General features: G+C 36.7%; 1 protein-coding gene across 26 annotated transcripts in view; it reads left to right on the plus strand.

The window, feature by feature from the left end:
* Nucleotides 1-27747, plus strand: part of ABI2 (abl interactor 2) — a 144694-nt gene that overhangs the window by 36550 nt on the left and 80397 nt on the right. For 21 of the 26 annotated variants that reach the window (XM_044670677.1, XM_044670656.1, XM_044670668.1 and 18 more), the window contains exon 2: nucleotides 20050-20217. The exons of the other annotated variants lie outside the window; for them this stretch is intronic. In XM_044670677.1, coding sequence (XP_044526612.1) covers nucleotides 20050-20217 — 168 coding nt within the window. The remainder of the gene's footprint in view (nucleotides 1-20049; nucleotides 20218-27747) is intronic. 26 annotated transcript variants of the gene reach the window in all.

Consider the following 27747-nt stretch of genomic DNA (forward strand, 5'->3'; position numbering starts at 1 on the left):
TCCCCCACGCCATCTTAGATTATTTAGTGTTCCACCCTCCCCCTGTGAATTATTCTTCTGATTACTATAATAGTGAATATTATAATAGTGAATAGAGTTCACTACAGAGAATTATACATAACATTTATCTACATAGGAATACAGATAATTAGATCTCACTGAGGCCCTTAAAAAGGCAAATTTAAAAATTATAAGTTTTCTTTCTTTTCCCTCTGTATCTTATTTACCTTTTCAGGTTTCTCTTGATTTTTGTGGTTCGATATCAAACTTTCCATTTAGCCCTGGTCTTTTCTGTGCAAATACCTGGAATTCTTCAATTTTGTTGAATGCCCATACTTTCCCCTGGAAATATATAGTCAGTTTTGATGGGTAGTTGATCCATGGTTGCAGGCCCAGCTCTCTTGCCTTTCTGAATATCGTATTCCAAGCCTTACGGTCTTTTAGCGTGGAGGCTACCAGATCCTGTGTGATCCTGATTGGTGCTCCTTGATATTTGAATTGTCTCTTTCTGGTTTCTTGTAAGATTTTTTCTTTTGCTTGAAAGCTTTTGAATTTGGCAATAATATTTCTAACCGATTTCTTCTCTGGGTCGAATGTAGTGGGTGTTCTATGAATCCTTTCAATGTCTATATTGCCCTCTTGTTGTAGGACTTCAGGGCAATTTTGCTGAATAATTTCTTTTAGTACGGAGTCCAGGTTTCTATTAATTTCTGGTTTTTCTGGAAGACCAATTATTCTCAAATTGTCTCTTCTAGACCGGTTTTCTTGGTCTGTCACTCTCTCATTGAGATATTTCATGTTTCCTTCTATTTTTTCAATCTTTTGACTTTGTTTTATTTGTTCTTGTTGTCTTGAGAGATCATTAGCTTCTACTTGCTCAATTCTAGCCTTTAGGGATTGATTTTCGGCTATAATCTTTCGGTTTTCGGCCATAATCTTCTGATTTTCGGCCATAATTTTCTGGTTTTCGGCCATAATCTTCTGGTATTCCTTTTCAATCTGACCAATTCTGGTGTTCAATTTGCTTATCAGTTCATTTGGTTTCTGAGCCTCACTTTCCAATTGCAAGATTCTACCTTTTAAACAGTTATTTTCTTGCCAGATCACTTCCATTTTCCTCAAAATCTCAGTTTTGAACTCTTCCATAGCTTGTGAGGAGTTTTCCTTATTTGAGGAGGGTCCGGATGCTTGTTTGTTCTCCTCCTCTGTTTCCTCGGTTGTATGAATTTTCTCTGCGTAAAAGTTGTCGAGTGTTAAAGGCTTCTTTTTCTTGTTGTTATTCTTTCTCTTCTGAGTTTCCTGAGTCTGGGTAGCCATCATTAGCCCAGCAGCTTCTCAGGTTTATCCTCGCGCTCAGTGTCTGTCCGCAGTCTATTGGCTCCTGAGGTCTGAGTTCTGGTTTTTTCCAAGGTCAAGCCCCCTCTTGGGCCCCCTTGCTTGATCCTCTGCTGGAGGTTCCTTTACAAGTCTCAGGGCGCTGCTTCCACAGTCGTATACCTGTCTGCACTGGTTCCCCACTCAGGTTTTCAGAGCTTTAGTTCCTGGCTGTGTCTGCCTCCACCCACGCCTCTGCCCGTGCCTGTGCGCTCTGCGTCCGGCGTCCACTCTCTGCTCCCACGCTCAGATTTCGCTTGTGTTCTTTGGCTTATTGGGGTCCCAGATCTTGCTGCTCTCAGGAACAGGCCCCGGAGCTGCCAATAACTTGATGGGTGCCCCAAACTTGCTCTATTTCTTTTTAGCTGGGTTCCGTGCTATAGGTGCTGTGTGTGGAGGGGGTGGGGGTGGGGCGGTTGCTCAGCCTGCAATTTAGTGAGAGCCCTTTATAGCCTGGAAATGTCTCGATTCCACGTACCTTCCACGCTGTGCCCTGTTGTGGGGTTCCTCCGTTCGTCTGGACTTGTTTTTATGTCCCCTTGAGGAGTTTTGTGTGTTTTGGTCAGGAGAGGTTAAGAGCTGCTTCTTACTCTGCCGCCATCTTAACCCGGCTGTCCCATAATGTTTTATTAATGTTCTCTTCTGTCATTTCCCAATGACTTCCCCTTTAAAAAATTATTACAAAGACTCTACAACTAAAATCATCTTTGTTATTGAACCAATTGTGTCATGCTAATATGATTAGAGTAAATTGAAACTGAAATGCAGCACAAATGAACAAGACAGTTTCTTGGTCAGAGGTGCATGAGCCTGCGGATTGATTTGATAAATCTACATATACGACATCTCTTTATTGACAAGATGAGCAGTTCTTCCCAAGGAGGAGCTGAGTTGGGGGAACATTGGTTACTCAGTCCCTGAGAACCATAGAGAGCTTGGCCTTTCCCTAAGTGCCCTCTGGTGGGCAGAATGTATAATTTCTGTCTAAAAGTGGTATTGCCAATGCTTGATTCTCATCAATGAGACTTGGGTTAGGTAACTTAGAAGATGCTTCTACAGCATCCCCTTATGGTTATAAATGGATATACATACATACATATAAAAAATGAAACAACTTGTTTACTTTGAGAAACTTATTTTCCAATAATTTATGCCTTTTTCTGCCTTCTGCTAACATTTTAGAGCTGAAATCTTCTTCGAAGAAACTATACTCATTTTGCAAAAACTTTTAGGCCTTAAGAATAGACAGCAGTTCCAATACGTATTCCTAATGAATACCTAGGAGATGAAATCTCAAAGTCTGAAGGAATTTTAAGTCATCTAGCCTAACTTTAGCACTATGCAATATAATATACATATAAAAGCAATCATATAAAGCATTTAATAAGTGCTCATACCTTTTAATTTCTACCCCTAAATAAATGTCTAAATTTTTCAAATAATTGGTTTTTATTTCTATCTTTTTATTTAAGCCCTTACATTCCATCTTACAATCAATACTATGCACTGGTTCGAAGGCAGAAGAGTGGTAAGGGCTAAGCAATGGGGGTTAAGTGACTTGCCCAGGGTCACACAGCTAGGAAGTGTCTGAGGCCAGATTGGAACCTAGGACCTCCTAACTCTAGGCTTAGCTCTCAATCCACTGAGCCACCCATATGCCCCCTCTATCTTATTCTTATATTGCCTAGACCTGTACCCTTACTCTTCCCTGACCCTTATAACACAGAACTTTTTTCAAAAAGAAAAGAAAAAGAAAAAAATAATTAAAACTGATGAACATACCTGATATTACATGCAGTATTCCATACCTGTGTATCTCTGACTTGCCAAGGAGTGGAGGAGGGATTCTTCTTCCTCTTTTACTCATTCATAGTTGCTTAATAATAGCCTTACTGAAATCCTTAGAACTTTAAAAATTTCTGCCCGTATCCTGACAGTCAGGAACTTAAGACTGTTAATTACACACACACACACACACACACACACACACACACACACACACACACACACACGCTCACTCTTTTAGAAACTGTTAGTAGTTCTATGAGATATCTTAAAAATCTTTTAAAATGTCCTTAATGACTTGTCATTGTTTCTTGTCTTTGAAGTAAAGTGTGAAGTGCCCCCATTAAGTGGCATAGTTAATAAAAGTATCAAATGACCTCATTATCATCAACAAGTACATATTAAACACCTCCTAGAGAACTTTGAGGAAACTCTGGTCAACTCAGTGATTTTGAATGCCTTTGGCTGTGGGATATTTTAGTGAATAGAAAAAAAAATCTCAAAATTTTTTTTAAAGATAGCTGGGTATTTCAAATCATCCTTTAGATTTTAAGATAGAAAAAAATTAATGAAATGAAATGAAATTAATTAAAAGTTAATGAACAGAAGAAGATTGTACACAGAGACTGATATATTGTGGTAAAATTGAATGTAATGGACTTCTGTACCAGCAGAAAGCAATGACGCAGGACAGCTCTGAGGGATTTATGGTAAAGATGCTACCCACATTCAGAGGAAGAACTGCAGGAGAGGAAACATATAAGAAAAACAACTGCTTGAACGCATGGGTTGAGGTGGACATGATTGGGGATGTAGCCTTGAAACTACCACACCAATGCAACTATCAACAATTTGGAAATAGGTCTTGATCAATGACACATGTTAAAACCAGTGGAAATGTGCAACGGCCATGGGTGGGGGGATAGCGGGGGGGGGGGTGTGTGTGTGAAGGGAAAGTAGGAGCATGAATCATGTAACCATGTTAAAAATGAATATTAATAAATGTTTAAAAAATTTTTTTTAAAAGTTTAAAGTTGGAAAGAAACCTAGGGAAAAAAAAGTCAATGAACATTTAACTTGCTAGTTCTTTTTTGGCTTTTTAGGCCAGACTTTTGAGTAGGACTGGATCTCATCATAGAGAAAAATCATTTCACTGGTTTCAGCTAGAGGGAGCAGTGTTGGGATAGGGGAGTAGTAAGGTAGTGGACTTGGAGCTGGGAAGACCTGAATTTGAAAACAGCCTTAAAAAATTAACTTTGTGACCCTAGATATGTTATTTAACCACTTTCTGTTATGAAAAATTGGTGAGATAATGTTCATAAAATGCTTTGGAAATTTTAAAGAACTACAAAATACTCTTATTGTTATTAGTATTGATAAGCACTGTAATATTCTTTTTTTAGTGATTAAAAGAAATCAATTTTATTTTCAGTTCTAAAATTTCTCCCATAATCATTGAGAAGGCAAAACAACTACAACCAATTACAAATATGTATAGTCATGTGAAACAAATTTGTGCATTAGCCAAGTTCATAAAAAAAAAGAAAGATAAAATTATGCTTCAATCTGCAATCTGAGTCCCATCATTTTTTTAAAACCCTTATCCTCTGCCTTAGCATCAATACTAAGTAGTGGTTCTACTGTAGAAGAATAGTAACGGCTAGGCAATTGGGGCTAAGTGACTTCCTAGGGTCCCACAGCTAGATGTGTCTGAGACCAGATTAGAACTCATTTATCTGGAGGTGAATAGTATGTTTCATCATGAGTCCTTTGGAATTATTGGTAGACCATTGTAGTGATCAGAATTACTAAATCTTGTAGAATTTATTATTTTCACAATATTGTTGTTAATGTATACATTTTTTACTAATTCTATTCACTTCATATTGTATCAGTTTATACAAGTCACTCCAGATATTTCTGAAACCATACCCTTCATTTTATTTCACAAAAGCATTATAGTATTCCTAAACCATAACTTGTTCATCTATTTCCCAATTGATGGACATATGATTTTTGTCCAGTTCTTTGCCATCACAAAAAGAACTATTATACTTTTTACATATGGTTTTTTTCTTTTTTCTTTGATCTCTTTGGGGAAATAGACTAAAATATCTGTATTGCTGGGTGACAGTATGTTGTTTAATAGCTTTTTGGACATTACTTTCCAGAATGATTGGACTAGATCACAGCTCTTGGTCTGAGCTCTACAACTCCTGACCCTGGTTTGGATTTGTTGGCTTGTATGTGGTTGAGCTTCAGTAGAATATTGCTAGATTCAGTCACCATTAGTTTGCTGGGAGCTTCTGCAGGTTCAGAGCAACTGAACTACTTACTCCCTTTGTCTTAGTCTCCTGCTCTGGATATTCCACTATAGACTTATCTGCTGGACTAAAGGTTAGAGAGTCACTTCTCTGCTCTTGGGCTCAGAGCCACATACAATTACATTTCTGGAACTTGTTCCTTGCTTAGGGTTCAGCCAGGCCCCGTGATTGCTAGAGTTGCTCTTTCTCTTGCCCTGGTCAGTTGGAATTGGGTGATCGAACTGTCATCTGTTCCTGCTCCCAGCAGGAAAAAGGGTGCCAGGATTTCTATGCCTAAGAGCTTCCCTAAATTGGTCTCAGTTCCCTCTCTAGTTTTGAATTCTCAAATGATCTCTGTCCTAGCAGCCTTTGATTCTGTGCTCTGCTTTGGGCCTCAGTGTTTCCTTGGTCTGGAAAACTTCCCAGGGCTGGAAAAATGACTCACTGTAACTTTTTGTTGGCTTTCCAAATCAGAAATCAGTCTGGTGCATTTTTTAGGCTGTTACAGATAGAAGTTGTCTTCTGTGAACTAGGCAAGATACTTCCTCTCTGACACCTTGACTTTGCTTCCTCACTGAATAATATTCTTTTTTTTGTTTTTTTTTCTTTGAATCAAATTTTTAAGTGCTTTTTTTTAGTGATTTTATTTTATTTTTAAAATTTATTTAACTTTAATTTTTTCCCAGAGTACATGTTGATACAATTTTTAGTAATTGCTTTCTGACATTTTGTAATCTGTGTTCTTTCTCTCCCTCCAACCTGTCCCCCTCCCAAGACAGTAGGTAATATGATATAAGTTGTACATGTAATAACATTTCCATGTTTGCCATATTATGAAAAAAGACATAGAACTTATATAAGAAAGAAAATGTTTTCTGACATTTTGCAATCATGTTCTTTCCCTCCGTCCAACCTGTTTCCTTCTCCCCAACAGCAGATAATATGATAGAGATTGTACATTGTTATGTAATAACATTTCTATGTTTGTAATATTGCCATACATGTCATACTTCAATCTATTTTCAGACTCTTGTCAGTTCTTTCTGTGGCAGTGGATAACCTTTTTCATTATGAGGCTCTCAGGGTTGTCCTGGATCCTTGCATTGCTGATATTAGTTAAATCACTCACAGTTGTAACAATAAAAGTCCCCCTATCCCCCTCAATGGATGTTGGTAGATGGGAGAGTGAAAGAGAGAGGGTCTGTGAGGTGACTCTCTCCTCCAGCATTCCCCTGGGACTGAATATACACTGGGTGTCTTTCAAGAGTTGGGGGCAAGGCTTCCCTACAAGAGGAAGTATGTGGTAGCCCAATCTGATCCTGAATAAAGAGAAATTGGTTAACTTCACAGTGGGTAGTCTGGCTTAAAGATGGAGGCTGCCAGTCCAAGCTGTGGTTCCCCTCTCCCTTGTTGTCTTTCAGGCACACAGGAATGGTATCTAACTGTTAAATGGCTTTTATTATTTCTATTTCTTAGTCAGTACCAGATAGTTTTTATTTTATTTTATTTATTTATTTAGAATATTTTTTCATGGTTACATGATTCATTATTTTTCCTACCCCACCTCCCTCTCCCATCCAAGAGCTGACAAGAAATTCCACTGGGTTGTATATGTATATTGTTCAGAACCTATTTCCATGTTATTCATATCTGCAATAGAGGGATCTTTTAACATCAAAATCCTAATCATTTCCCACTGAACCTCATGAATGATTATATGTTTTTCTTCTGTGTTTCTGTTCCCACAGTTCTTTCTCTGGATGTGGTTAGCGTTCTTTTCTCATAAATTCCTCTGGATTGTCCTGGATCATTGCATTGCTGCTAGTAGAAAAGTCCATTACCTTTGATTGCCATAATATATCAATCTCTGTGTATAATGTTCTCCTAGTCCTATTCCTTTCATTCTGCATCAATTCCTGGAGGTCTTTCCAGTTCACATAGAAATCAAGCAGTTCATCATTCTTTATAGTACAATAGTATTCTATCCCCATCAGATACCACAATTTGTTCACCCATTCCTCAATTGAGGGACACCCCACCATTTTCCAATTTTTTGTCACGACAAAGAGCACAGCTATGAGTATTTTTCTGTAAGTATTTTTCCTTATTATCTCCTTGGGGTACCAGCAGTGATATGACTGGATCAAAGGGCAAGCATTCTTTTAAAGCCCTTTGTGCATAATTCCAAATTGCCCTCCAAAATAATTGGATCAATTCACAACTCCAGCAGCAGTGTATTAGTGTCCCAATTTTGCTATATCTCCTCCAACATTTATCACTTTCCTTTGCTGCCATATTGGCCAGTTGGCTAGGTATGAGGTGCAGTACCAGATAGTTTTGATAAATTACTGCTTTATAATACAGTTTAAAATCTGGTATTGCTAGACCTTTATTTTTCCCATTAATTCTTTTGATATTTTTTATCTTTTGTTCTTCCAAGGGAATTTTGTTATTATTTTTTCTAGCTCAATAAAGTAAATTTTTGATAATTTTATTGGGATGGTATTGAATAAGTAGATTAATTTAGGTAGTATTATAATTTTAATTATATTTTAATTATATTGGCTCTACCTATCCATGAACAATTGATTTTTCTCCAGTTATTTAGATCTTACTTTATTTGTATTAAAATACTTTTATAATTATGTTCATATAGTTCTTGGTTTGTTTTGGCAGTTATACTTCCAGGTAGTTTATTCTATATGTGGTTATTTTAAATTGAGTACTTTATTATTTTGTTATTAATATTTTTCCCAGAATTTAATTTGTTACTGATTTTCTGTGGGGAAAAAGGAAAGTTGGGCACATGTAGAAAGGCCATGGTGACTCCTCCTGAGCATCCTAACACCTTAATAAATTAGTAAATAAATAAACACTGGATTGGGAAGGGGGCAAACACATCCATAGCACCAGGGAAATTGACAGAGGGTTCTACCATCTCTATCACAGCACTTGGTGAGCAGAGTCTTCTTTGCACTTAAAATTTGGGCAGAATCTATACAGTGCTCAAAAAGTTAGCAGGTATATCAGGGCAGCTCCTCCCTTTGCCCTACTAGGTCCTGGAACTTCATTGGTTTCCAGATTTTTGATTGGTCCCCTAAGAGATAGGACTCAGTGACCCATACTAGTTGATGCTTCAGAACTCTGAACTAATCCTTTTGGGTCATTCAGATCCAGGACTGAAACTAAATCCACTGGAGAGTGAATGTGAAAAAGGAATCCCCTGAAGTATGCAACAAAAGGACTTGCTTTGGGGAATTAATGGCACAAATACTCAACTTAAAATAATCTCTTCTTGCAGGATTTTGTTGGTAATATATAAAAATGCTGACATTTATGTGGGTTTATTTTATATCTTACTACTCATTAAAATTATTGATTGTTTCAACTAATTTTTTAGTTGATTCTCTAGGATTTTCCACATATGCCGTCATGTCAGCCACCAGCAGAGACAGTTTTATTACTCCTTTGCCCATTTTGATTCCTTCAATTTCCTTTTCTTCTCTTGTTTGCTATTGCTAACATTTCTGATATTATGTTAAATAATAATAGTTTGAGTCACTTTCAAAACATTCTTAACTGTGGAGACTTTCCTAATCCTCCCAGGTGTTAGTGTTTTTCCCTTCTAATCTTTTTGTATCTACTTTTGATGATAGACATGAGAGGCATTGTGACATTGTAGCCCAGAGATCTAGAAGGCTTCTGTGTGACCTTGGACAAGATGCTTAACCTCTCAGTGCTTTGGGTATCTCTTTAAGATTGGGGTTCTTGAGCTGTTTTTGGAGACCTCTTTGGCAGTCTAGTGAAACCTCTGGAGCCCTTCTCAGAATCATGCTTTTAAATGTATAAGATAAAATACATAAGATTATAAAGGAAACTAGTTACATTGTGTAATCTGGAACTCTGTGATCTCTGGTGATCTAGAGACAGGTCTTAGTTTTGAATTACAAATGAATATAAACGATATTTTGAAATATCTGCAATGGAATACAATATTTGTGTTCTCTATTGGTGACAAATCATATAAATTTTTGTAACTTTTTTCCACATCCAAGTTCATAAATCACTTAGGTTCTGTTAGACCCTTGATTAAGAAGTGGTAGAGGGTCTTTTCTAAGACTGAATTACCAACAAAGTATTGACCTAGATTCGATAGAGTTTTTTCATTGGAAGCTTCCTGTGCCATAGGTTTGGAACCTGTCCCTCTCTCGCTATATCCATATTGTCTCCACTGACAGAATGTGAGCTTCTTGAGGGCAAGGACTGGTTTTGTTTATGTATCTCCTTTGCCCTTATCTAGGCACATTATATTCACCTAAACTGATTCAGTCTGACTCTCAAATTGTTCCATAGGTTTTGGGGGTGGGATAGGGTAGATATTATGGTTCATCAGACATGGTCAGGCTGATTCAGTCAAGGTACTTGTTCACACTTCATAAAGGAATCACCTAAATTGTTTGTTGTTACTATTTCATAGTTATAGTAAGGGCTTCTCATCATATGCAGGGTGCCCCCCACTCAACTCCAGTTCTGTGATTTGATCTTGAGCTTCTTGGTTGGGAGAGAAAGAAGGTCAAGTACTTAATTATATATAAAGTTAGGGAAATAGGCATATTAGATTTAAAGGTTGCCTAAAGGAGTAATATGAGTTAAATATATTATCATAAGTATTCTTCCAAATATCACTAACATATATACAAAATATAAGCTGCATTTTTTTCACTTTTTCATGTGTGAGAAGCATGTTTGTATGCAGATGATAACTCTTAAAGATCTGCAAGGAACTTGCCTGCCAGTAACAAGGGAGAAACAGCCAGCCAAATATAAAGAAGTTAAGGGAAGAAGGAACCAGTGACCTGTTTAGTTGCTGTCGTGTGGCAATGTGCCACCCATAGCAGATATTGGAATTTATTCCTTTGTAATTAAAAGATTATGATTAAAATTGAAATAGGGAGGGCTTTATAATGTTTTAAATTGTTCCAGAAACTTCTAAATGAAGTTTGCCATTATTAATACCATGATATGTATTAGAAAATTAGCTAAAAGGAAATAGAGAGAATGTTGAGATTGCCATATCAGAGGGCTCATGAAATGAGAGAAAAGGCTAGGCTTGTTGAAAAACTTAATAGTTGCAATCAATTGAACATTTTGTAATTTTCTTTGACGATGAGTAGAACAAGAAAAGCTGTAGGAAGATCTAAACAAGTGATTCCCAAAGTGGGCACTACCGCCCCCTGGTGGGTGCTGCAGTGATCCAGGGTGGTGATGATGGCCACAGGTGCATTTATCTTTCTTATTAATTGTTATTAAAATTAAAAAAAATAATTTCCAGGGGGCTAAGTAATATTTTTTTCTGGAAAGGGGGCAGTAGGCCAAAAAAGTTTAGGAACCACTGATCTAAACATACAGATTTGAATCCCCAAAGGTATTAGAAGTCTAGTATTGGGGGGCAGCTGGGTAGCTCAGTGGAGTGAGAGTCGGGCCTAGAGACAGGAGGTCCTAGGTTCAAACCCGGCCTCAGCCACTTCCCAGCTATGTGACCCTGGGCAAGTCACTTGACCCCCATTGCCCACCCTTACCAATCTTCCACCTATGAGACAATACACCGAAGTACAAGGGTTTAAAAAAAAAAAGTCGTCTAGTATTTTTAGGTAGTGCCTTGTCATCAGCTGCCATTGCAAAAATGAGTCCATTCCTTACTAATGAAGTACAGTTTCAGATTAAGCACATCTTCAGGGGGGAACTTAAACTAACTTTTTTTTTTTAACTTCTATTGCTTCATTTTTAAGGTAAAGGCTCTGTTTTGAAAAAGGTGATACTGGGAATGGGGAATAAATAATAAACTGAGGACACACTCACTCCTCACAAGGGAAGGACAGACAGGGGAACACGGGTAAACCAAATAGGGATGTGAGTTTCAGGAATGTCAGTTGACTTGTAACTGACAAACTGACAACCAGGGAAAACCCATTGTAGTGGGTTCTTATAACTAAGAGGATACAGGAAGTGCTAACAAAATTGTGTTTAATGGTAAAGACTGAGGAAAGTGGGGAGAGGGGTGTTTCTATGCTAACAGACTAACCTAAAAGTTAACTAAAGTTTTAACTAACTAACTGAGCTCTTCACTACCTAGACTAAGAGGGCTGAAGAGGGTTTCTCACAGTACAAGTTCAGAGAATGCTCCAAGCTGGTCACAGATGTAACAGGAACAAGTTCAAAAGCAGCCAGTTAATCCAAAACAGATTTCAGAGAGTAAGGTAGATTGACCTGTTGTCCACCAACCCACTCCTATCTTCAACCTAGGTCAAGATGTTTCCTTGCAGAATCTCCTTGGTGGTATCCCACACTCCTTGGGCTCCTCACTGAGCAGGTAAAGGCATCCACACCCTCTCCCTTTCCCAGCTTGACCAGAGTCCTCAAGGACAAACAGTTTTCTTCCCTTCATTCCATTTAGAATGTCCATGGCTGACAGTCAAGGGTTTTCCTCTAGCCTGCTTGCAAAGCTTCCCAAATAACTAATCTTAAACATCTTATTAATTTATCTTACAACAGTTTCCACCACCTCTTACGATCAGGGGAATTGTTTCTCTAAAAACCTTGTTCTTGGGATTCACAGCCTTTCCTCTTTATGTACTATTATAGTAGAACATTTTTAAGATGCTTTTTTTGGGTATTCTCTGAGGAAATCTCTGCATATAATAAATTAGTTAAACATATAGTCTCAATTAGCTGGATAGAAACAGAATTATTCTTTTTCAAGCTCTCTCTGTTCTTCCTTGGACCGGTTTCATAGGGTCATAGATTTAGATCTGGAAGGATTTCAGTTGTAAACTGCTTGTTGGACATTTCTAGATGGATATCTGGTAGGTATCTCAAACTCAACATGCTCCAAACAGAACTTGTCATGTTATGTCCTGTCCATCCTCTCCCCCCCCCATCCATGACAGTCACATAGGTTTATGATTTGGATTTCATCCTCTATTTCAAGCTCTGATTAATCCCACATAATCATTTAGGTACCAGATATGGTCATTATTCTCTCCCCACTGCTCTAGTTCTGATTCTTTTCACCTCTCACCTGAACTGTTGCAATAGCCTCTTGGGTACCTCAGGCCAGTCCCCACTATGACTCATCTTCTAAATAGTGGCCCAGGTGATTTTTGTACCTGTCACCTACCTCCTAGAGCCCTGTAGTCCCTCTCCCCAAGTAACTCTGGTCAGTGGCTGAGTTCTTTGTGTCTCTAGGATCAAGTACAAATCCCTTATTGACATTTAAATGTCTTTGCCACTGGCCCTGTGCTGCTACTTCTGCTTCCTTTATACTTCCCTTTTTGTATTCCGTGATCCAACCATTTTGACTTGCTTGCTGTTCCACGTATGACATTCTATTTCCTTCCTCTATGCCTTTGTATTGACTGTCCCCCATGATGGAAATGCCCTCTCTCCTCCTCTCTACTTCTTTGGAATCCTTAATTTTCTAAGTGTAAGTTTCACATTCTTCTTGAAGTACCACATTCTTTCTCTAATGCTAATGCACCCCCTTCCCTAAGTACCAAAACTTATGCATATGTTACTTCACTCTGAAGCATGTATGCTCCTTGAGGGTAAGGATTGTCTGACTTTTGTCTTAGTATTCCAAACACATAGTGAGGTCTTAGCATATAGTAGAAGTTTAATAAATAAATACTTGTTGATTGATTGACCTTATAGGTCATCCAGTCCAACTTTCAAATTTTACAGATGAAGAACTGAGGCTCAGAGATATTAATTAAATTTGTTTCTAATGATGTCTCTCATCTCTGTGGTTATATGGCTTACAGTCATACGGAATTTTTACATACATAGGGGATACTTTTCAAGATTACATTTTAAGGGACAGTGAGGTGACTCAGTGGATAGAGAGCCAAGTTTGGAGACAGGAGGTCCTTGGTTTAAATCTGGCCTCAGATACTTCCTACCTATGTGATTCTGGGCAAGTCCTTAACCCCAATTGTCTCGTCTTTACCACTCTTCTTCCTTGGAAATGATAACTTAGTGAGTGTCAATTCTAAGTCAGAAGGTAAAGGCTGAAAAAAACAACTCTGTTTTGCTCTAACATTTTATTTTTGATGATCAGCAAATGGTAAATACAGTGGGATCCTAGAATCTCTACATTTAAAAATCTGGTATAGATTGTAAAGATGGAGTTTTTCTTGTGTAGACAATTGTCTTTGAAAATCTACACTTTTTGGACTTGCTATCACCTTGTTGGCTCTGTGGTAGAGCAGAAATCAAATGAAAGAATAGGTAAATGTAGAGCTGAAGTGCAAGAGGTTTAAGATGAGGTAAATAACCTGACTGCATTGATGCTGAGGTTCCTGGAGTGTAGATACAGAATGCCAGACTCCTGCTTACACTTGGCTAAATAAAACCTTCTGAGATGTCATGCTATCTAGGACTGTATAAGCTCTCCAACCTGATCTAGAACAATTATTTCTTAACATCTGATATAAGATTTTGACCACTGAATCTTCTGTGACACAGGTCATTACATTTTTTAATGTAAGATTTACCTGACTGAAATCAAATCAGGGGGCAGCTAGATGACTCAGTGGATAGTACCCTGGGCCTGGAGTCAGAAAGACTTTGAGTTTGAATGTGGTTTCAGACACTAATCTAACTCTGTGACTGTGAGGAAGAAATCCGTTTGATTTATTAATCCATTGGAAAAAGAAATAGCAAACTACTCCAGTATATTTGCTAAGAAAACCTCATGGACAGAAGGCCCATGGGATCATGAAAAATTGGACATGACTGAACAATAACAACATATGCCATGGACACATTTGATATTTTGAACTGATTTTTTTCTTTGTTGCTTAGTTTATCTTATCATTTGCATAATCTTTTGGTTAAAAGGGGAAAAGCTGCTTTTTCCCTTTTCCTGTATGTGTAATTGACCATTCTCATAAAAAATTTTTATAGATTAGATGGTATATCTATATCTGTTTCTATACATATGCCACCATTTAAATTTTCCTCAATTTTTAGAATGAAATTCTAAACGGGAATTCATCATTCTGATATACTCTGAAAATTTGATGCCACATGCCTTCAAAATTGTGTCTCCTACATTGAGGAAATTTTGTTAATGATTTTGATCAATTCCAACCATCACTCTTTGTGGCTTAAATACTTTTGCCATTTGCATAAATATAGTAGTTCATTGGATATTGGGGTGATAGTATCCAAATATAATAGTTTTGTTTTCATCATTGTTGAGAATCATCATATTTATTGCCCTCTAAAGTTCATAAATAAATCTTTTTCTCAGCTTATCTGAGTTTCCTACCAAAATTTCTATATAAGCTTCTTTTATTTTTGTTTTAGTAAGGGGTATTATCTTTTTCCTTTGTAATGTTTTGTAAATGAGCTTTTACTCTTTAGCAGTATTGTACTGGATTGCTTAATCCTTCCACTTGGAAAAGAGATTAAGTTTTTCCTGAATAAATTGATTTTTAAAATCCTTTTGCCTCCCTATTTTGGCAAATGCTATGTATAATTACATTTCACTTTTACTCATTATTTTTTCGATGATATTTTGTTTAAACAGATCAGGTTGACATTGCTGCAGTTATATTCAGTATCTTTTCATCTTTTATCTTTTCTTTGGTATTGATTTTGAACTTTAGTTTCTGATCTTATTGCATAGAGTTGAAATGATTTTCCAGATTGGTATTTAGTCATTTCCTATCAGTCAGGATATTGTCAGTTTCATATCTTTTGTTGTTTTGCTTGGTGTTTACTGTATAAATGGAGATTTTGAACCTTGGAATTCATCCCCCAGAAATCCCTTAGTATTTCCCAAAATTCCCTTTAATCTCTCCTGCACCTCCACATTTGCGGGGTCACGTCATTGTTTTATGAATTCTGTAGCTCCTCTCCCCTTCCTTTTTGCTTTCAGGAGCAGGCTGGTTTTCACTCCTGTTTTTTATGTTAGTTAATTATTAATAAAACTTTATAAAATGAAATATTTAGTTCTTGTACATTAATTTTAATCTCTACATTACCATACTCATTCTATTTTAAAAAACAAGCCAATCCTTACCTTCTCTCTTATAATTGATACTAATCTACATAGCTAGGAGATGTCTGATACTAGAATTGAACCCAGGACTTCTTGTCTCTAAGCCTGGCTCTCTATCCACTGAGTTTTGGTCATACTTTTTCTTCTCTGTAGTCTCTAATTAATATATTCTTTTTTTTAAACCCTTACATTCTTTCTTAGAATCAATACTACACATTAGTTCCAAGGCAGAAGAGTGGTAAGGGCTTCATAATGGGGATTAAATGACTTGCTCAGGGTCACACAGCTAGGGAGTCACTGGGTCAGATTTGAACCTAGGACTTCCTGTCTCTAGGCCTGGCTCTTGGGCCAGTTAGCCACCTAGTTGTAATTGGTATATTCTTGTCTTATTCTCCCTCTCCCTGAATTTTTTTATGAAAAATAATTAAGCCATTCTCTTATATACAAAAATAACCAGTTTGCATGTTGGCCATGCTAACAGCAGTTTAGACAAAATATTCTACAAAAAGGATAGGCTTTTTTAGATAATTTTCTATAGCAGATTTCTTCATTGTGGTCATTCATTTGAAAACTGAAGAGGATATAGGATTCTGTTTTATTTTCTGAATAAATTGAGTCATGATGTAGGATTCAGAACTTCTCAAACAAGGTGTCTCTTCCAATGTAGATGTATCTTAAAATTATATACAATTCTTTAAAAAGCTGTGTATTAAATATACACATAATTATTTAGTAAGCATTATATATGTAAATATTTTTGTTATTTTATCACTAAAATCTTCAGTTAATAAATACAGCTTTATAATAAAATTTTTAGGGAACTATGAAAGTTGGTATAATTGTATTAATCTTTCTATTATTAAATTAAGATTTAGTTTAGGACTTTGATTTCATTTTTAAAATGGTTTCTTGCTGATGACAGTAAAGCAGTTAAAAATGTAAAGTCTCCACATACAGTATCCTGCCCTGGTGACCTGTCCAGCCATCTGTTTCTCAGTTCTCTGACCTGGCCGTGTCAGCTTAGAGCCTGCTTTGCCTGGTAGTAGCGCTCCCAGGTGTAGCCCCCAGCAGGCTTCGTTTCTGAAGGACTGTAGTCAAAATGGTTTTTGCAGTCCATGCAATCTTCTATATCCTCCAGCCAGGGCCTCTACAGTACTAGAAAGGGAGTGGGGAGAAAGGGTGCAGGGATGGGTTTTTTTGTGAGCCTGTGTCATGCCCTTCTCTTAGTGTAGCCTGTTTGCCAATAGCATGGGAGATGGGTGGAGGAATGTTGAGTGATCTCAAGGTAGTGGGTGTCAGTTCCCGATTTTGGGGTTCTCCCCCCCTTACTTTGGATTCCAGGCATCTTTGACCAGGAAAAGAGCCGAAGTTGCTTTATCTTTGTCACAGAATTTCTGTTCTGGAGAGGTTTGAGAGGTCATGGTAATTGAAAAAAATGTCATTTACGATCTTGTGTTTCACGAGATCTGTAAGGGCCTCATAAGAAGGCTGCAAAGGAACTATCAATAAGCATATGAGAAAGTGTACTAAATCTCTAATAATTAGAGAAATGTAAATCAAAACAACTCTGAGGTACCACCTCACACCTAGCAGATTGGCTAAAATGAGAGAAGGGGAGAATAATCAATGTTGGAGGGGATGTGGCAAAATTGGGACATTAATGCATTGCTTGTGGAGTTGTGAACTGATCCAACCATTCCCAAAGAGCTCTAAAGGACTGCCTGCCCTTTGATTCAGCCATAGCATTGCTGGGTTTGTACCCCAAAGAGATCATAGATAAACAGACTTGTACAAAAATATTTATAGCCACGCTATTTGTGGTGGCAAAAAAGCCGGAAAACGAGTGAATGCCCTTCAATTGGGGAATGGCTGAACAAATTGTGGTATATGTTGGTGATGGAATATTATTGTGCTCAAAGGAATAACAAACTGGAGGAATTCCATGTGAACTGGAAAGACCTTCAGGAATTGATGCAGAATGAAAGGAGCAGAGCCAGAAGAACATTGTACACAGAGACTGATACACTGTGGTAAAATCGAATGTAATGGACTTCTGTACTGGCAGCAAAGCAGTGACTCAGGACAGTTCTGAGGAACTTATGGTAAAGAACGCTACCCACATTCAGAGGAAGAACTGCAGGAGTGGAAACAGAAGAAAAACACATGGGTTGATACAGACATGGTTGGGGATGTAGACCTGAAATGACCACACCAATGCAACTATCAATAATATGTAAATAAATCTTAATTGATCACACATGTTAAAACCAGTGGAAATGTGCGTTGGATATGGGGGTGGTGGTGAAGGGGAAAGTAAAAACAAGAATCATGTAACCATGGAAAATTTTTCTAAAAAAAATAAAATATTTAAATAAAAAAAAAGAAAGCCACAAAGATAGGAAAGGATTGGGTTGTGAAGAATTTTAAATGTTGAGTTTATATTTAATACTAAAGGGCAATAGGGAGTCACTAGAGTGTAAGGTTAATAACATGGTTAGATTTATGCTTTAAGAAATCACTTTAGCAATTATGAGGAGGATGGAATGGAGTGAGAGAGATTTGGACAGATTAGGAGGCTTTTACAGTAGTCAGGGTGAGTGGTGATGTGAGGGCCTGAATTCACAACTAGGGTGGTGTCAGCGAATGAAGAGAAAATAAGTATGAAATACATTGTGACAAATTGACAAGATCTGGCAGTTGCTGAAATGGATGAGAAAGGAGTTGAAGAAATTTTGGTGTCAAACCTGGGTGATTGGAATGATAATGGTATCTTTGATGATGATAGAAAAGTTCTGAAGAGGGGATGAGTTTTTTGTAAAAAGATGAATCATTTCAGACATGTTGAGTTTGAGATGTTTATGGTACTTCTATTTGGAAATTTTCAATAGGCAGCTAGTGATGGAGATTAGAGGTCAGGAAGAGTCTATACCTGGACAATTATATTGGAATTAATCAACATGAGATAATTAAACCAAAGGAATTGATAACATTACCAAGGGAAGAGAATATGGGGAGAAAAAGAGGAGAAAGCTTAGATGAAACCTTAGTTGTATACCCACAGTAATCAGAGGATAATTTTTGTTTTATATGATCTTTTTACCCCCTTGAAGATAATACATTTTATAGATGCTTTAAAAAAATCACTGTCACTTCCCACTATTTACCCTTCCTTGAAACAAATATAGGCAAGAAAAAAATTGGCTTTGTTTGAAAATTAAATCTTATTCTTCACTTTTAATCTACCTTCTCTCTGTGGAGAGACAGGAGATATGCTTCATCTTCATCAGTTTTTTGCAGTTGTGATTGGTAACTGCATTGATCAGGTTTCTGAAGTTCTTTACATCATTGTGGTCATCATGTAAGTTATTCTCTCAGTTCTACTTATTTTGTTTTGCGTTAGTTTATTTAAGTCTTATGAAATTTCTTTGAATTCAACAGTCATTTGTGTAGGCACAATGTTATTTTATTACATTTATATGCCAGTTTGTTCATCATCCTTAGTTTTTATGTTGTTTAAGTTTTAAGTTCTTTGATCCCACAAAACTCTTACCTATTTTTACATTACTGAAGCTGAAATGCAGGATTTCTTGCATTTGCAATATTACCCTAGACAATCCTGTCAGTTGGCAGAATGGAACTCTGGCCTGGCAGGTGCCATCCTGGGTCCTGACATTTGGGCTGTGACTATTTAAGGCCCTGTAAACCCAACCTTGGGGTTCTGATTTCCTGGACCTCACCCAGACACCCAGCTACCCCTGACTTCCCTTTGGGGACCCCGGGAGGTTGAAGGGAGGTGAAGGGAGATTGGGTTGTGGGACATGGGCAGGATTTTAGCTTAGAGTAGCCTAGTGGATAGGGACACCCCTAAACCAATTTAACAACTACATCTTTTTAGCTGGTGGATTGAATAACATCAGGGCAGTGTCAGATTATCTCTGGCTGAGGGCTGGTTCCCTTAGCCTGACCTTACATTCTAGGTCCATTGCCAACACTTGCCAGTTGCCTCTAACAATAGCTTCACAAGACCTTAGACCCTCTTACCTCAGTTTTCCCTTTCCACTTTTAAAATAAATCCGTTGACCTAAATCTGTGAGTTCCTATAATTCCTATATCATCTCCTAGGCTAAGGACCCTGAGGAGAGGAGAATATATCAATAAGTTAAGTTTACTGAGAAGTGAAGTTAAGCCTCCATTGTAATCAGGAAGTTGTGTCCCACTTCCTGCTGGGTTCTGCTCTCACCCAATAGGAAGGCAGTTACTTCAGCACTCAACACCTTAAAGGAACCTATAGCTAGCAGTTGAGATTGACTGGGCACCACAGCTTAGGCTGCTCATCACTGATAGCTCCAAATCTCCTGCTAATTTAGTTACAGGCTCCCAGGCCCCTGGTGACTCACATCTATCACCAGCATCATATCATCTATCACATTATCTTTCATTACAAAGCCCAGGTACTGATGATTGTTTCAATCAAAAATCCACATTAACTGTTTTTATTTTAACACATTCTTTTTCTTTTAGTCAGCAGATAAACAACGAGCCCTAGAAGAAACCAAAGCTTATACAACACAGTCCTTAGCAAGTGTAGCCTATCTGATAAACACCTTGGCCAACAATGTCCTCCAAATGTTGGATATCCAGGCATCTCAGCTACGTCGGATGGAATCTTCTATCAACCACATTTCCCAAGTGAGACCGAACTTTTTACTTATTTTTTTTAGTTTGCAAGTACCAACTACTATTATTAAAAATAGATTACATAAAATTTTCATTTTATAGTCTTTCAATTTGGGTGCATGAATTGGAGTATAAAACCTTGAAAGGAAAGCAAACTCAAAATGTTAAATTGCTTTTTATTCTTTTTAAAAGGAATTTTAGATTTTTTAAATAGGTACATTTATTTTCTATGTAATTTTGGGAAAAAGAAACAAAAATTTGCAGTAAGTTTTCTGGGATTTACCAAAATTGAGATATGATAGTGAATGATAGAATATCTTTGAAATGAAGATGGTTTTCCAATTTCTAAACAGAAGGATGTTTCCTTATTTGATTTGAGTATAAATTTGATAGATTTTCATCTTGTTGTTTAATCTTTAATTATGTTTATTGGAGTTATGGTCTCTATACTTGAAACAAAATGAATAAAATACCTAGCAAAAACTAAATTACCAAAAATTGTTTCCATAGGAAAAAATAAATATGTATTTTTTTTAGATTACTGATATTTATTCATTTGACTTACAAGTTTCTTTTGAGAGTAACTTTGGAACTTTTCAGCTTCAGCAATCTTGTCAATAGAATTAATTTCAACTCTCTTTTTTGATCATGAGAGCCCTTCTATAATTGAATGACAGGTCAGTTTTCTTTTTTAAATACATCTTTTGAGTTTTATGACATGAAACTGATGTGATTTCAGCCATTTTTTGAGGGTTTGAAAGTTTCATAAATTCAGATAATTGTTCAGAAACTATTAATCAATATGTATATAGATACTTTGGAAGACCTTTATTTTTATTTGACAGTTTTCCTGGTACAATGTAGAGTCATTGCCAAAGTAGTCAGATCAACTATTAAGATTTTGACATCCCCAACATTTACATTCCTGCCAGTATCTTCCTAAAATATTTATTTACGAATAAATATATAAATAAAATATTTATAATTTGTTAGCAGATGATTTAATTTGATAAAAGAGGTATGATGAGAATAAAAGGTATACTTTTCTCAAAAATGCTTTTCTGAAAGACATGTGTTTTATTGAGAAAATGGGGACAGAATGAATGGACATGCTGTGGTATAAGAAGAGAAAGGCTACCCCACATATAAGAACAAGCCTCAAAGTTGAGAGAATGGAGTAATTCTATACTTAGACTATCAAGGAACATCCAGAGGCATGCCTGACTAGAATAGAGCAGGTGAAATTGTAGGAAATGGTGGACATGAAGAAATAGAGGTCTTAAGCCTATTGTCAGGTATTTGTTATGAAGAGTCATTAGGAACCATAGCATATTTTGTGGAGAATGATAAATGATAATTGTGGTAATTATAATGGTGGTTTGTATAGGATAAGTTGCAGAGAAAGTAGAAGAAATAGTCTGATAGCAGTGGTAAATGACTGCTGAATATTTCTAGCCAAGCCCAGATCCCTAATGAAGTTGTACCTGGTATAATCATTCTATTTTCTTGGAATCTCATCCAGTGGCCTAAAATTTTCCTTTTTTACTCAAAAAAGGCAGTCTTCTCTTTTATACAAAGATCTTTGCCTTTTAAAATATGTGAGATTTATGCTTATTTGAAGAGTACAATAAAAGACTGAGATGAAGAGATTGATAATTCAGTGTAAGGAGAAAAGTGTGAACTCTAGAAGTAAGCAATTTAATTCAATTTGACCAGTATTTATTTAGCAGAGTATAAAGCCCCTTTGCTGTACATTGTAGGGAAGACAGGAAGATAACAAGCCTGAATTTTGAGAGGTAATAGCAGGTTTGAAGTCAGGTGGGATTCTTGGGATTAGGGAAAGCTGCTGCTCCTTCACCCAATTGCTGAAGGAAGACTTGAAGGACATCATAGCTTTGTGAGAGTGGAGGATCTCTTTTTTATGTCTCTTATGTGATAAAATGTATAAAGGAGTCACAGTTGGTTTTAGGAACAGTAAAATGTCTCATTGCCTCCTTGGATTGTTAATCCTAGAATCAATGAATTTTAAAAAGAAAGTCTCTTAAGCGATCATTGAGACCAGGGGATTGTCACTCTTTTTGTGCCGTGGACTCCTTGGGCCGTCATTCTGGTGAATCCTATGGACTCCTGAAAATCATTTTTAAATGCATCAAATAAAATGTATAGGATTACAAAGGAAACTTGAAGACAAATAAGATGGTGATCTTACTAGACCAGTGATGGGCAAACTTTTTAGAGGGGGCCAAAGGAAAGGAAATGCTCATCTGTCAGTCTGTTTCTAAGGCAACTCTTTATAATTATGAGAAACATAGTTATGAAACTATGAATTTTATTAGTGAGAAATAATCCTGCTGTAGTTTGTTGCCCACATTCATACTTGAGGAAAGTACTAAACTCCACTTAGATGTTAGTGAAAACAAAGATGTAATTTTTTTCCTCATCTAAGTACATAGGCTCCCTGAAATCTTTCCATAGATTCGTTAGGGGTCCATAACCCCAGACCAGGTTAAGAACTTATATCTAGATTTTTATAGGTGAAGAAATGGACAATGAAGAGAGTTAAATTAGTAGACCACTATCCCAAAATTATTTAATGGAAGATCTGACTAGAACTAGTTTCTTTAATTTCCAGCTAATGATTCTTTCCACTATACCATGTTGTTTCCACCAATTATTGGTTAGGGTAGCATGATATAGAGGAAGGAAAGGATTAGGAGTCTGGAGAAACTTTGGATGTATGACAGTTATAAGTGTGTCAGATCAATCAAAAAGGCTATTAAACACCTAGCATGTACTTAGAACAAGGGATATAAATACAAAAGTGAGTTCTGATCTATGCCCTGAAGAAACTTACATTCTTTTGGGGGGAAACAATATTTTCACAAAGAGGTATATATAAAAGATGTGTACAAAATAAATCCAAAGTAATTTTCTGGCAGGAATATAGGAGGGCATAAACAACTAGGGGAATCAAGAAGGGCCTTTTGAATTGAGGTGACATTTGGGCTTAGTCTTAAAGGGAATTGGGGTTTCCAAGGCATTCAAGGATTAATTCAAGGATAACTTGTGCAAAGGCAGAAGTAGATGATGGTATCTTGTAGATGTTGAACAATAGTTATGTCAGTTTGTTTGGATTGTAAAGATTGATGAGGGAATAATATGTAATCAACCCAGAAAAATAGGATCCAAATAATTTATTTTTTATTATTTAATCTTTAAATATTTAATAGAGTAGGGAGCTTGTAGAGCTTCTTGAGCAGGGCAGTGATATGCTGTGCTATAGAAATGTCAGGGTGCAGTCAGGTAACTCAATGGGGGCAGCTAGGTGACTCAGTGGATAGAAAGCCAGACCTGGAGATGGGATGTCCTGGGCTCAAATCTGACCTCAGATGTTTCCTAGCTGTGCAATCCTGGGCAAATCACTTAACTTCAGTTGCTTAGCTCTCACCGCTCTTCTGCCTTGGAACCAATACCTAGTATTGACTCCAAGATGGAAGGGGTAAGGTTTTTTTTTAAAGAAAGAAATCAGTTTTAGTAACTGTATGAAGATTAAATTGGAGAGGAAGAGACTATATACAGGGAAACGTAATAATTGCTTGTCGAATGATTAACTGATAAGAAACTGTTCCAGTAAGTTGTGGAGAAATAATGAGGGCTTGCATTAAGATAGTTTTGGATCAGAGGGAGTCTAATGTATTAAATATGTCCTGCTTCACACAGTGTAACCTTGGGTAAGTCAGTTAACTATGTTTTGGATTTCAAGTCTTTAAAATGAGGGTTTTTTATTTTATGGCCTCTTTGATTTCTTCTAGCTCTAAATCTATGATCTTTGATTTGATCTTGGTTCAGTGGAGAGAAGGGGACAGGTTTGGGATACTGAAGAAGTAAAATAGAAAAGACTTGGTATTCGTTTGGATTTGGATGTCTGACAATGGAGAATTGACAATAAATCTTAGGTTGTAAACCTGACCAAATGAAAGAATAGTGGTGTTTTCTGTAGAAAGTGGGTAGTTAACAGGAGGATGAGAGGTAATTTTAATAGGAAAAATAGGAATTCTCTTTTATCTCTATGGAGATGCTGGACTTCTAGTTCTGAAGGCTGGAAAGGTAGATCTAAAAAGAGATGATAATTATGTCAATGGAATCTGATAAGATAGTATAGAAAAAGGAGAGGGTCTAGTATTGAGCTCTGGAGTATGTACATTCATAAAGGACAGAATATGTGTGATGATATACAGATGATGAAAAGAGATCCAAGATGGAGTAATGAAATGAAAATTTAGGGAGGAGAAAGTATTCAGAAGGAAGGAACAGTCAACAATGTCAGATACTGTAGAGAGGCCAGTAAATATGAGGACTGATAAAATATCATTAGAGAGGGATTTCAGTCGAGGGAGGTTAGAAGCAAGGGGGTTGAGAAGTGAGCAAACTTTTCCTAGGAATTTGAGGGTATAGGGGGTTTGATAATTTTTTTCTTTTGAAGGATACTTTTTAGCTAATAGCTAGCTAGTATTTATATGACACTAAAGTTTGCAAAGTGCTTTGCAAATGCGATTTAATTTGATCTTTACAACCACCCTGGAAAGTAGGTGCTATTATTACCCTCATTTTACAGATATTGTAAATTGAGGCAGAGGTTAAGTGACTTGTTTAGGGCCACATTACTTGTATATATCCAGGCTCAGCTTTCTATCCATTGCACCCACCATCTTGTTGCTCAAGGATAAGTAAGATGTAAGACAGCAGGGAAGAAACCAGTGGATAAAGAGAGAGAAAAAATTAAAGAGTGTGAAGGGATATAGGATAGGTCAGCCTGATTAGAGGGGTTGAGATTTAGGGCACAAATAGAGGGGTTAGTATTGTCAGATAGATGGGCCATCTGACTACCCAATACTGAGGCCACAGGAGAGAAAATGAGAGTTCCATTTAGGAGGGGAGGGAGCTCATCACAGATGGCCCATATTTTTTAGTGAAATATAAGGCAAGGTCCTCTGCTGAGAATCAGAAGAAAGACATGGCATGTATGCTTAAGTAAGATATGAAATAGGGGGGAGTATAGTGCCACTTAATTGAGCCTTAATTTCCTAATTTGTAATTCCTGTATTACAGTACCTCAGGATTGTTGTGAGGTCCAGGAGAAGTAAAATATAAAAACCATTTTGCAAACTTTAAAGCACTGTCATAAGATAAATACAATTGTTATCTGGAGTCAGGAAAACCTGTACTCAAATCCTGATATGTGTGAAACTGGGCAGCTAGGTGGTATAAGTAGATAGAGCACTGGGCTTGGAATCAGGAAACCTCATCTTTATGAGTTCAGATTTGACTTCAGACATTTATTAGCTCTGTGACCCTGGTCAAGTCACTTGACTGTTTGCCTCAGTTTATCTGTAAAAGGAACTTGAAAAAGAAGTGGTAAACCATTCTAGTAACTTTGAGTGACAAAAGTATATACTGCCTGTGTGAAATTGGATTAGTCACATAACCTCTCTGATATTCAATTTCCTCATCTGTAAAATGAGTATTATAATAATACTTGAAGTACTTATCTCATGGGGTTATTATAAAGTATAAATGATAAAATGTCTGTAAAGCACTATGTAAAATTTAAAATTTGTTATTGTTTTAGGGTTGGGGAGTGTATGTGTAGATTTAGCAGTAGTAGTTTTAAAGAAAACTGATTTAAGAAGGGAAATTCAGTCTCAAGGTAGACTTTTATATTGAAGTTTCTACCAATGCAGGTATAATCCTGTTTTTAACAAGATTAATAGAATATCAAAATTGCCTCATATTAGAATCTCATTAAAATGGAAGCCTAATGCTATGATGGAAGAGGGGTTATGCTGTGCTCTTTTTATTTAAGGCAAAAATTCAGTGTATATTTTAATACATTAAGGGTTTAATTAAAAATTTTTTTGAGAGGGATGAGTGAATAGAATGTGTCCTAGAGGATCTAGAGGGTTGATAGCTTTTGATGAAATTTCAGTCTTCAGACCAAATTCTACTGTAACTTAGGAGAGAACAGCCCAGATTCAGAAGGATAGAAGAGAGCCTTAGAATGGAGAAAAGAAATGAATGAGTGACATATCTCAGTGGATCTTGCCCGTTACTGTGGGTTTAAGTATCATTTTTTTGTAGATGACTTAATTTATAGATCTATCCCTAAACTCTTCTGAATTCCAGTAATGCCACCTACCAGCTAGATATCTTTTCCTTGCTATCTTGTAAGCTTTTCAAACTCAAGAGTGTCCAAAATTGTATTCACTATCTTTTCCCCTCTTCCTCCTCTAAACTTTCCTATTTCTCTAAAGAGTACCACCATGCTTACTAGTCCCCTAGATGTACAACTTTAGAATCATCCTTGACTTTTCTTCTAATCTTCCTCCTCAGTTCAATCAGAAGATGAATCTTGTCCATTTCATATCTCTTGAATCAATTCTTTTTTCTCTACTCATACAGCTGCTATCCTTTTTAAGGTCTTTATTTACTTGAAATACTCTAATAGTCTTCCTACTTTTGATCTCTTTTAGAGGGGACCTCAAGAATCTCCTGAAAGGATTTCAGGGACCCCTAGAATTCCTTGGTTTTAAGAACCCCTGTTATTAAGAGAAAAGAAAAGAGTGTTCTAGGATAGAACCATTAGAATGGGATGTGTTGGAGCCAGTTCATTAGGACTGTTATTAAATTTTCAGTGTGAGCATTTACATCTTAAAAACTGGCAGATTCCACTTGTTTCATTAATTGTCTAGACCAGTGGTTCCCAAACCTTTTTTGGCCTACCGTCCCCTTTCCAGAAAAAATATTATTTAGTGCCCCCTGGAAATTATGAAACTATTTATTGAACTCAGAATAGAATGTAATACAAAAAAAGTGTGGCCATCACCTCTCCTCTGGATCGCTGCAGCACCCACCAGGGGGCGGTAGCATCCACTTTGGGAATCACTGGTCTAGACTTTAAAAAGTGATGGAAAAAATGTTAATAAATGTAGATTAAATTTAAAAGTATGTCATGCAAATTTTTTTCCCCTGGAGAGGAGAAAAATCTTGAATCTTTACCAGCATGCCAATGTGAACAAACATGAGTAGTGGTCATGGCATGACTGAAGAACAAAGAAGAGTGAGAAAAAATGATGGAATAGATCAGAAGAGAACCAGAAGAGAGAAATGAAAATCATGAAAAACTATCATTGAGTATCCAGAAGAAACTGAATTGGTATCAAGTGTTTCAGAGAAGTCAGGAAGGAGGAAGATTGAGGAAAGTTTTGGAAATTAAGAGATCATTGGTAATAAGAGAGAGCAGTTTCAGTTGTGTGCAGAGTATTATGAAAGATACTAAAGGATTTCCAAAACTTAGAAGCTTATAGTTTTCCCAAACAAACAATATAACACAAAGTGGTACATGACTTTGTAAGAGATAAATGTGCAAAATATTGTGTGATTTAGAAGGGGAAGACAAGTCATTGCCAACTGTGGAGATCAGGGAAGAGTAATTGAAAAAAGTGACAGTTATTTAATAAATAAATGGCATATAAAGGATGAGTA

Source organism: Gracilinanus agilis, chromosome 3 (genome assembly GCF_016433145.1).
Source record: "Gracilinanus agilis isolate LMUSP501 chromosome 3, AgileGrace, whole genome shotgun sequence".
Classification (NCBI taxonomy): Eukaryota; Metazoa; Chordata; class Mammalia; order Didelphimorphia; family Didelphidae; genus Gracilinanus; species Gracilinanus agilis.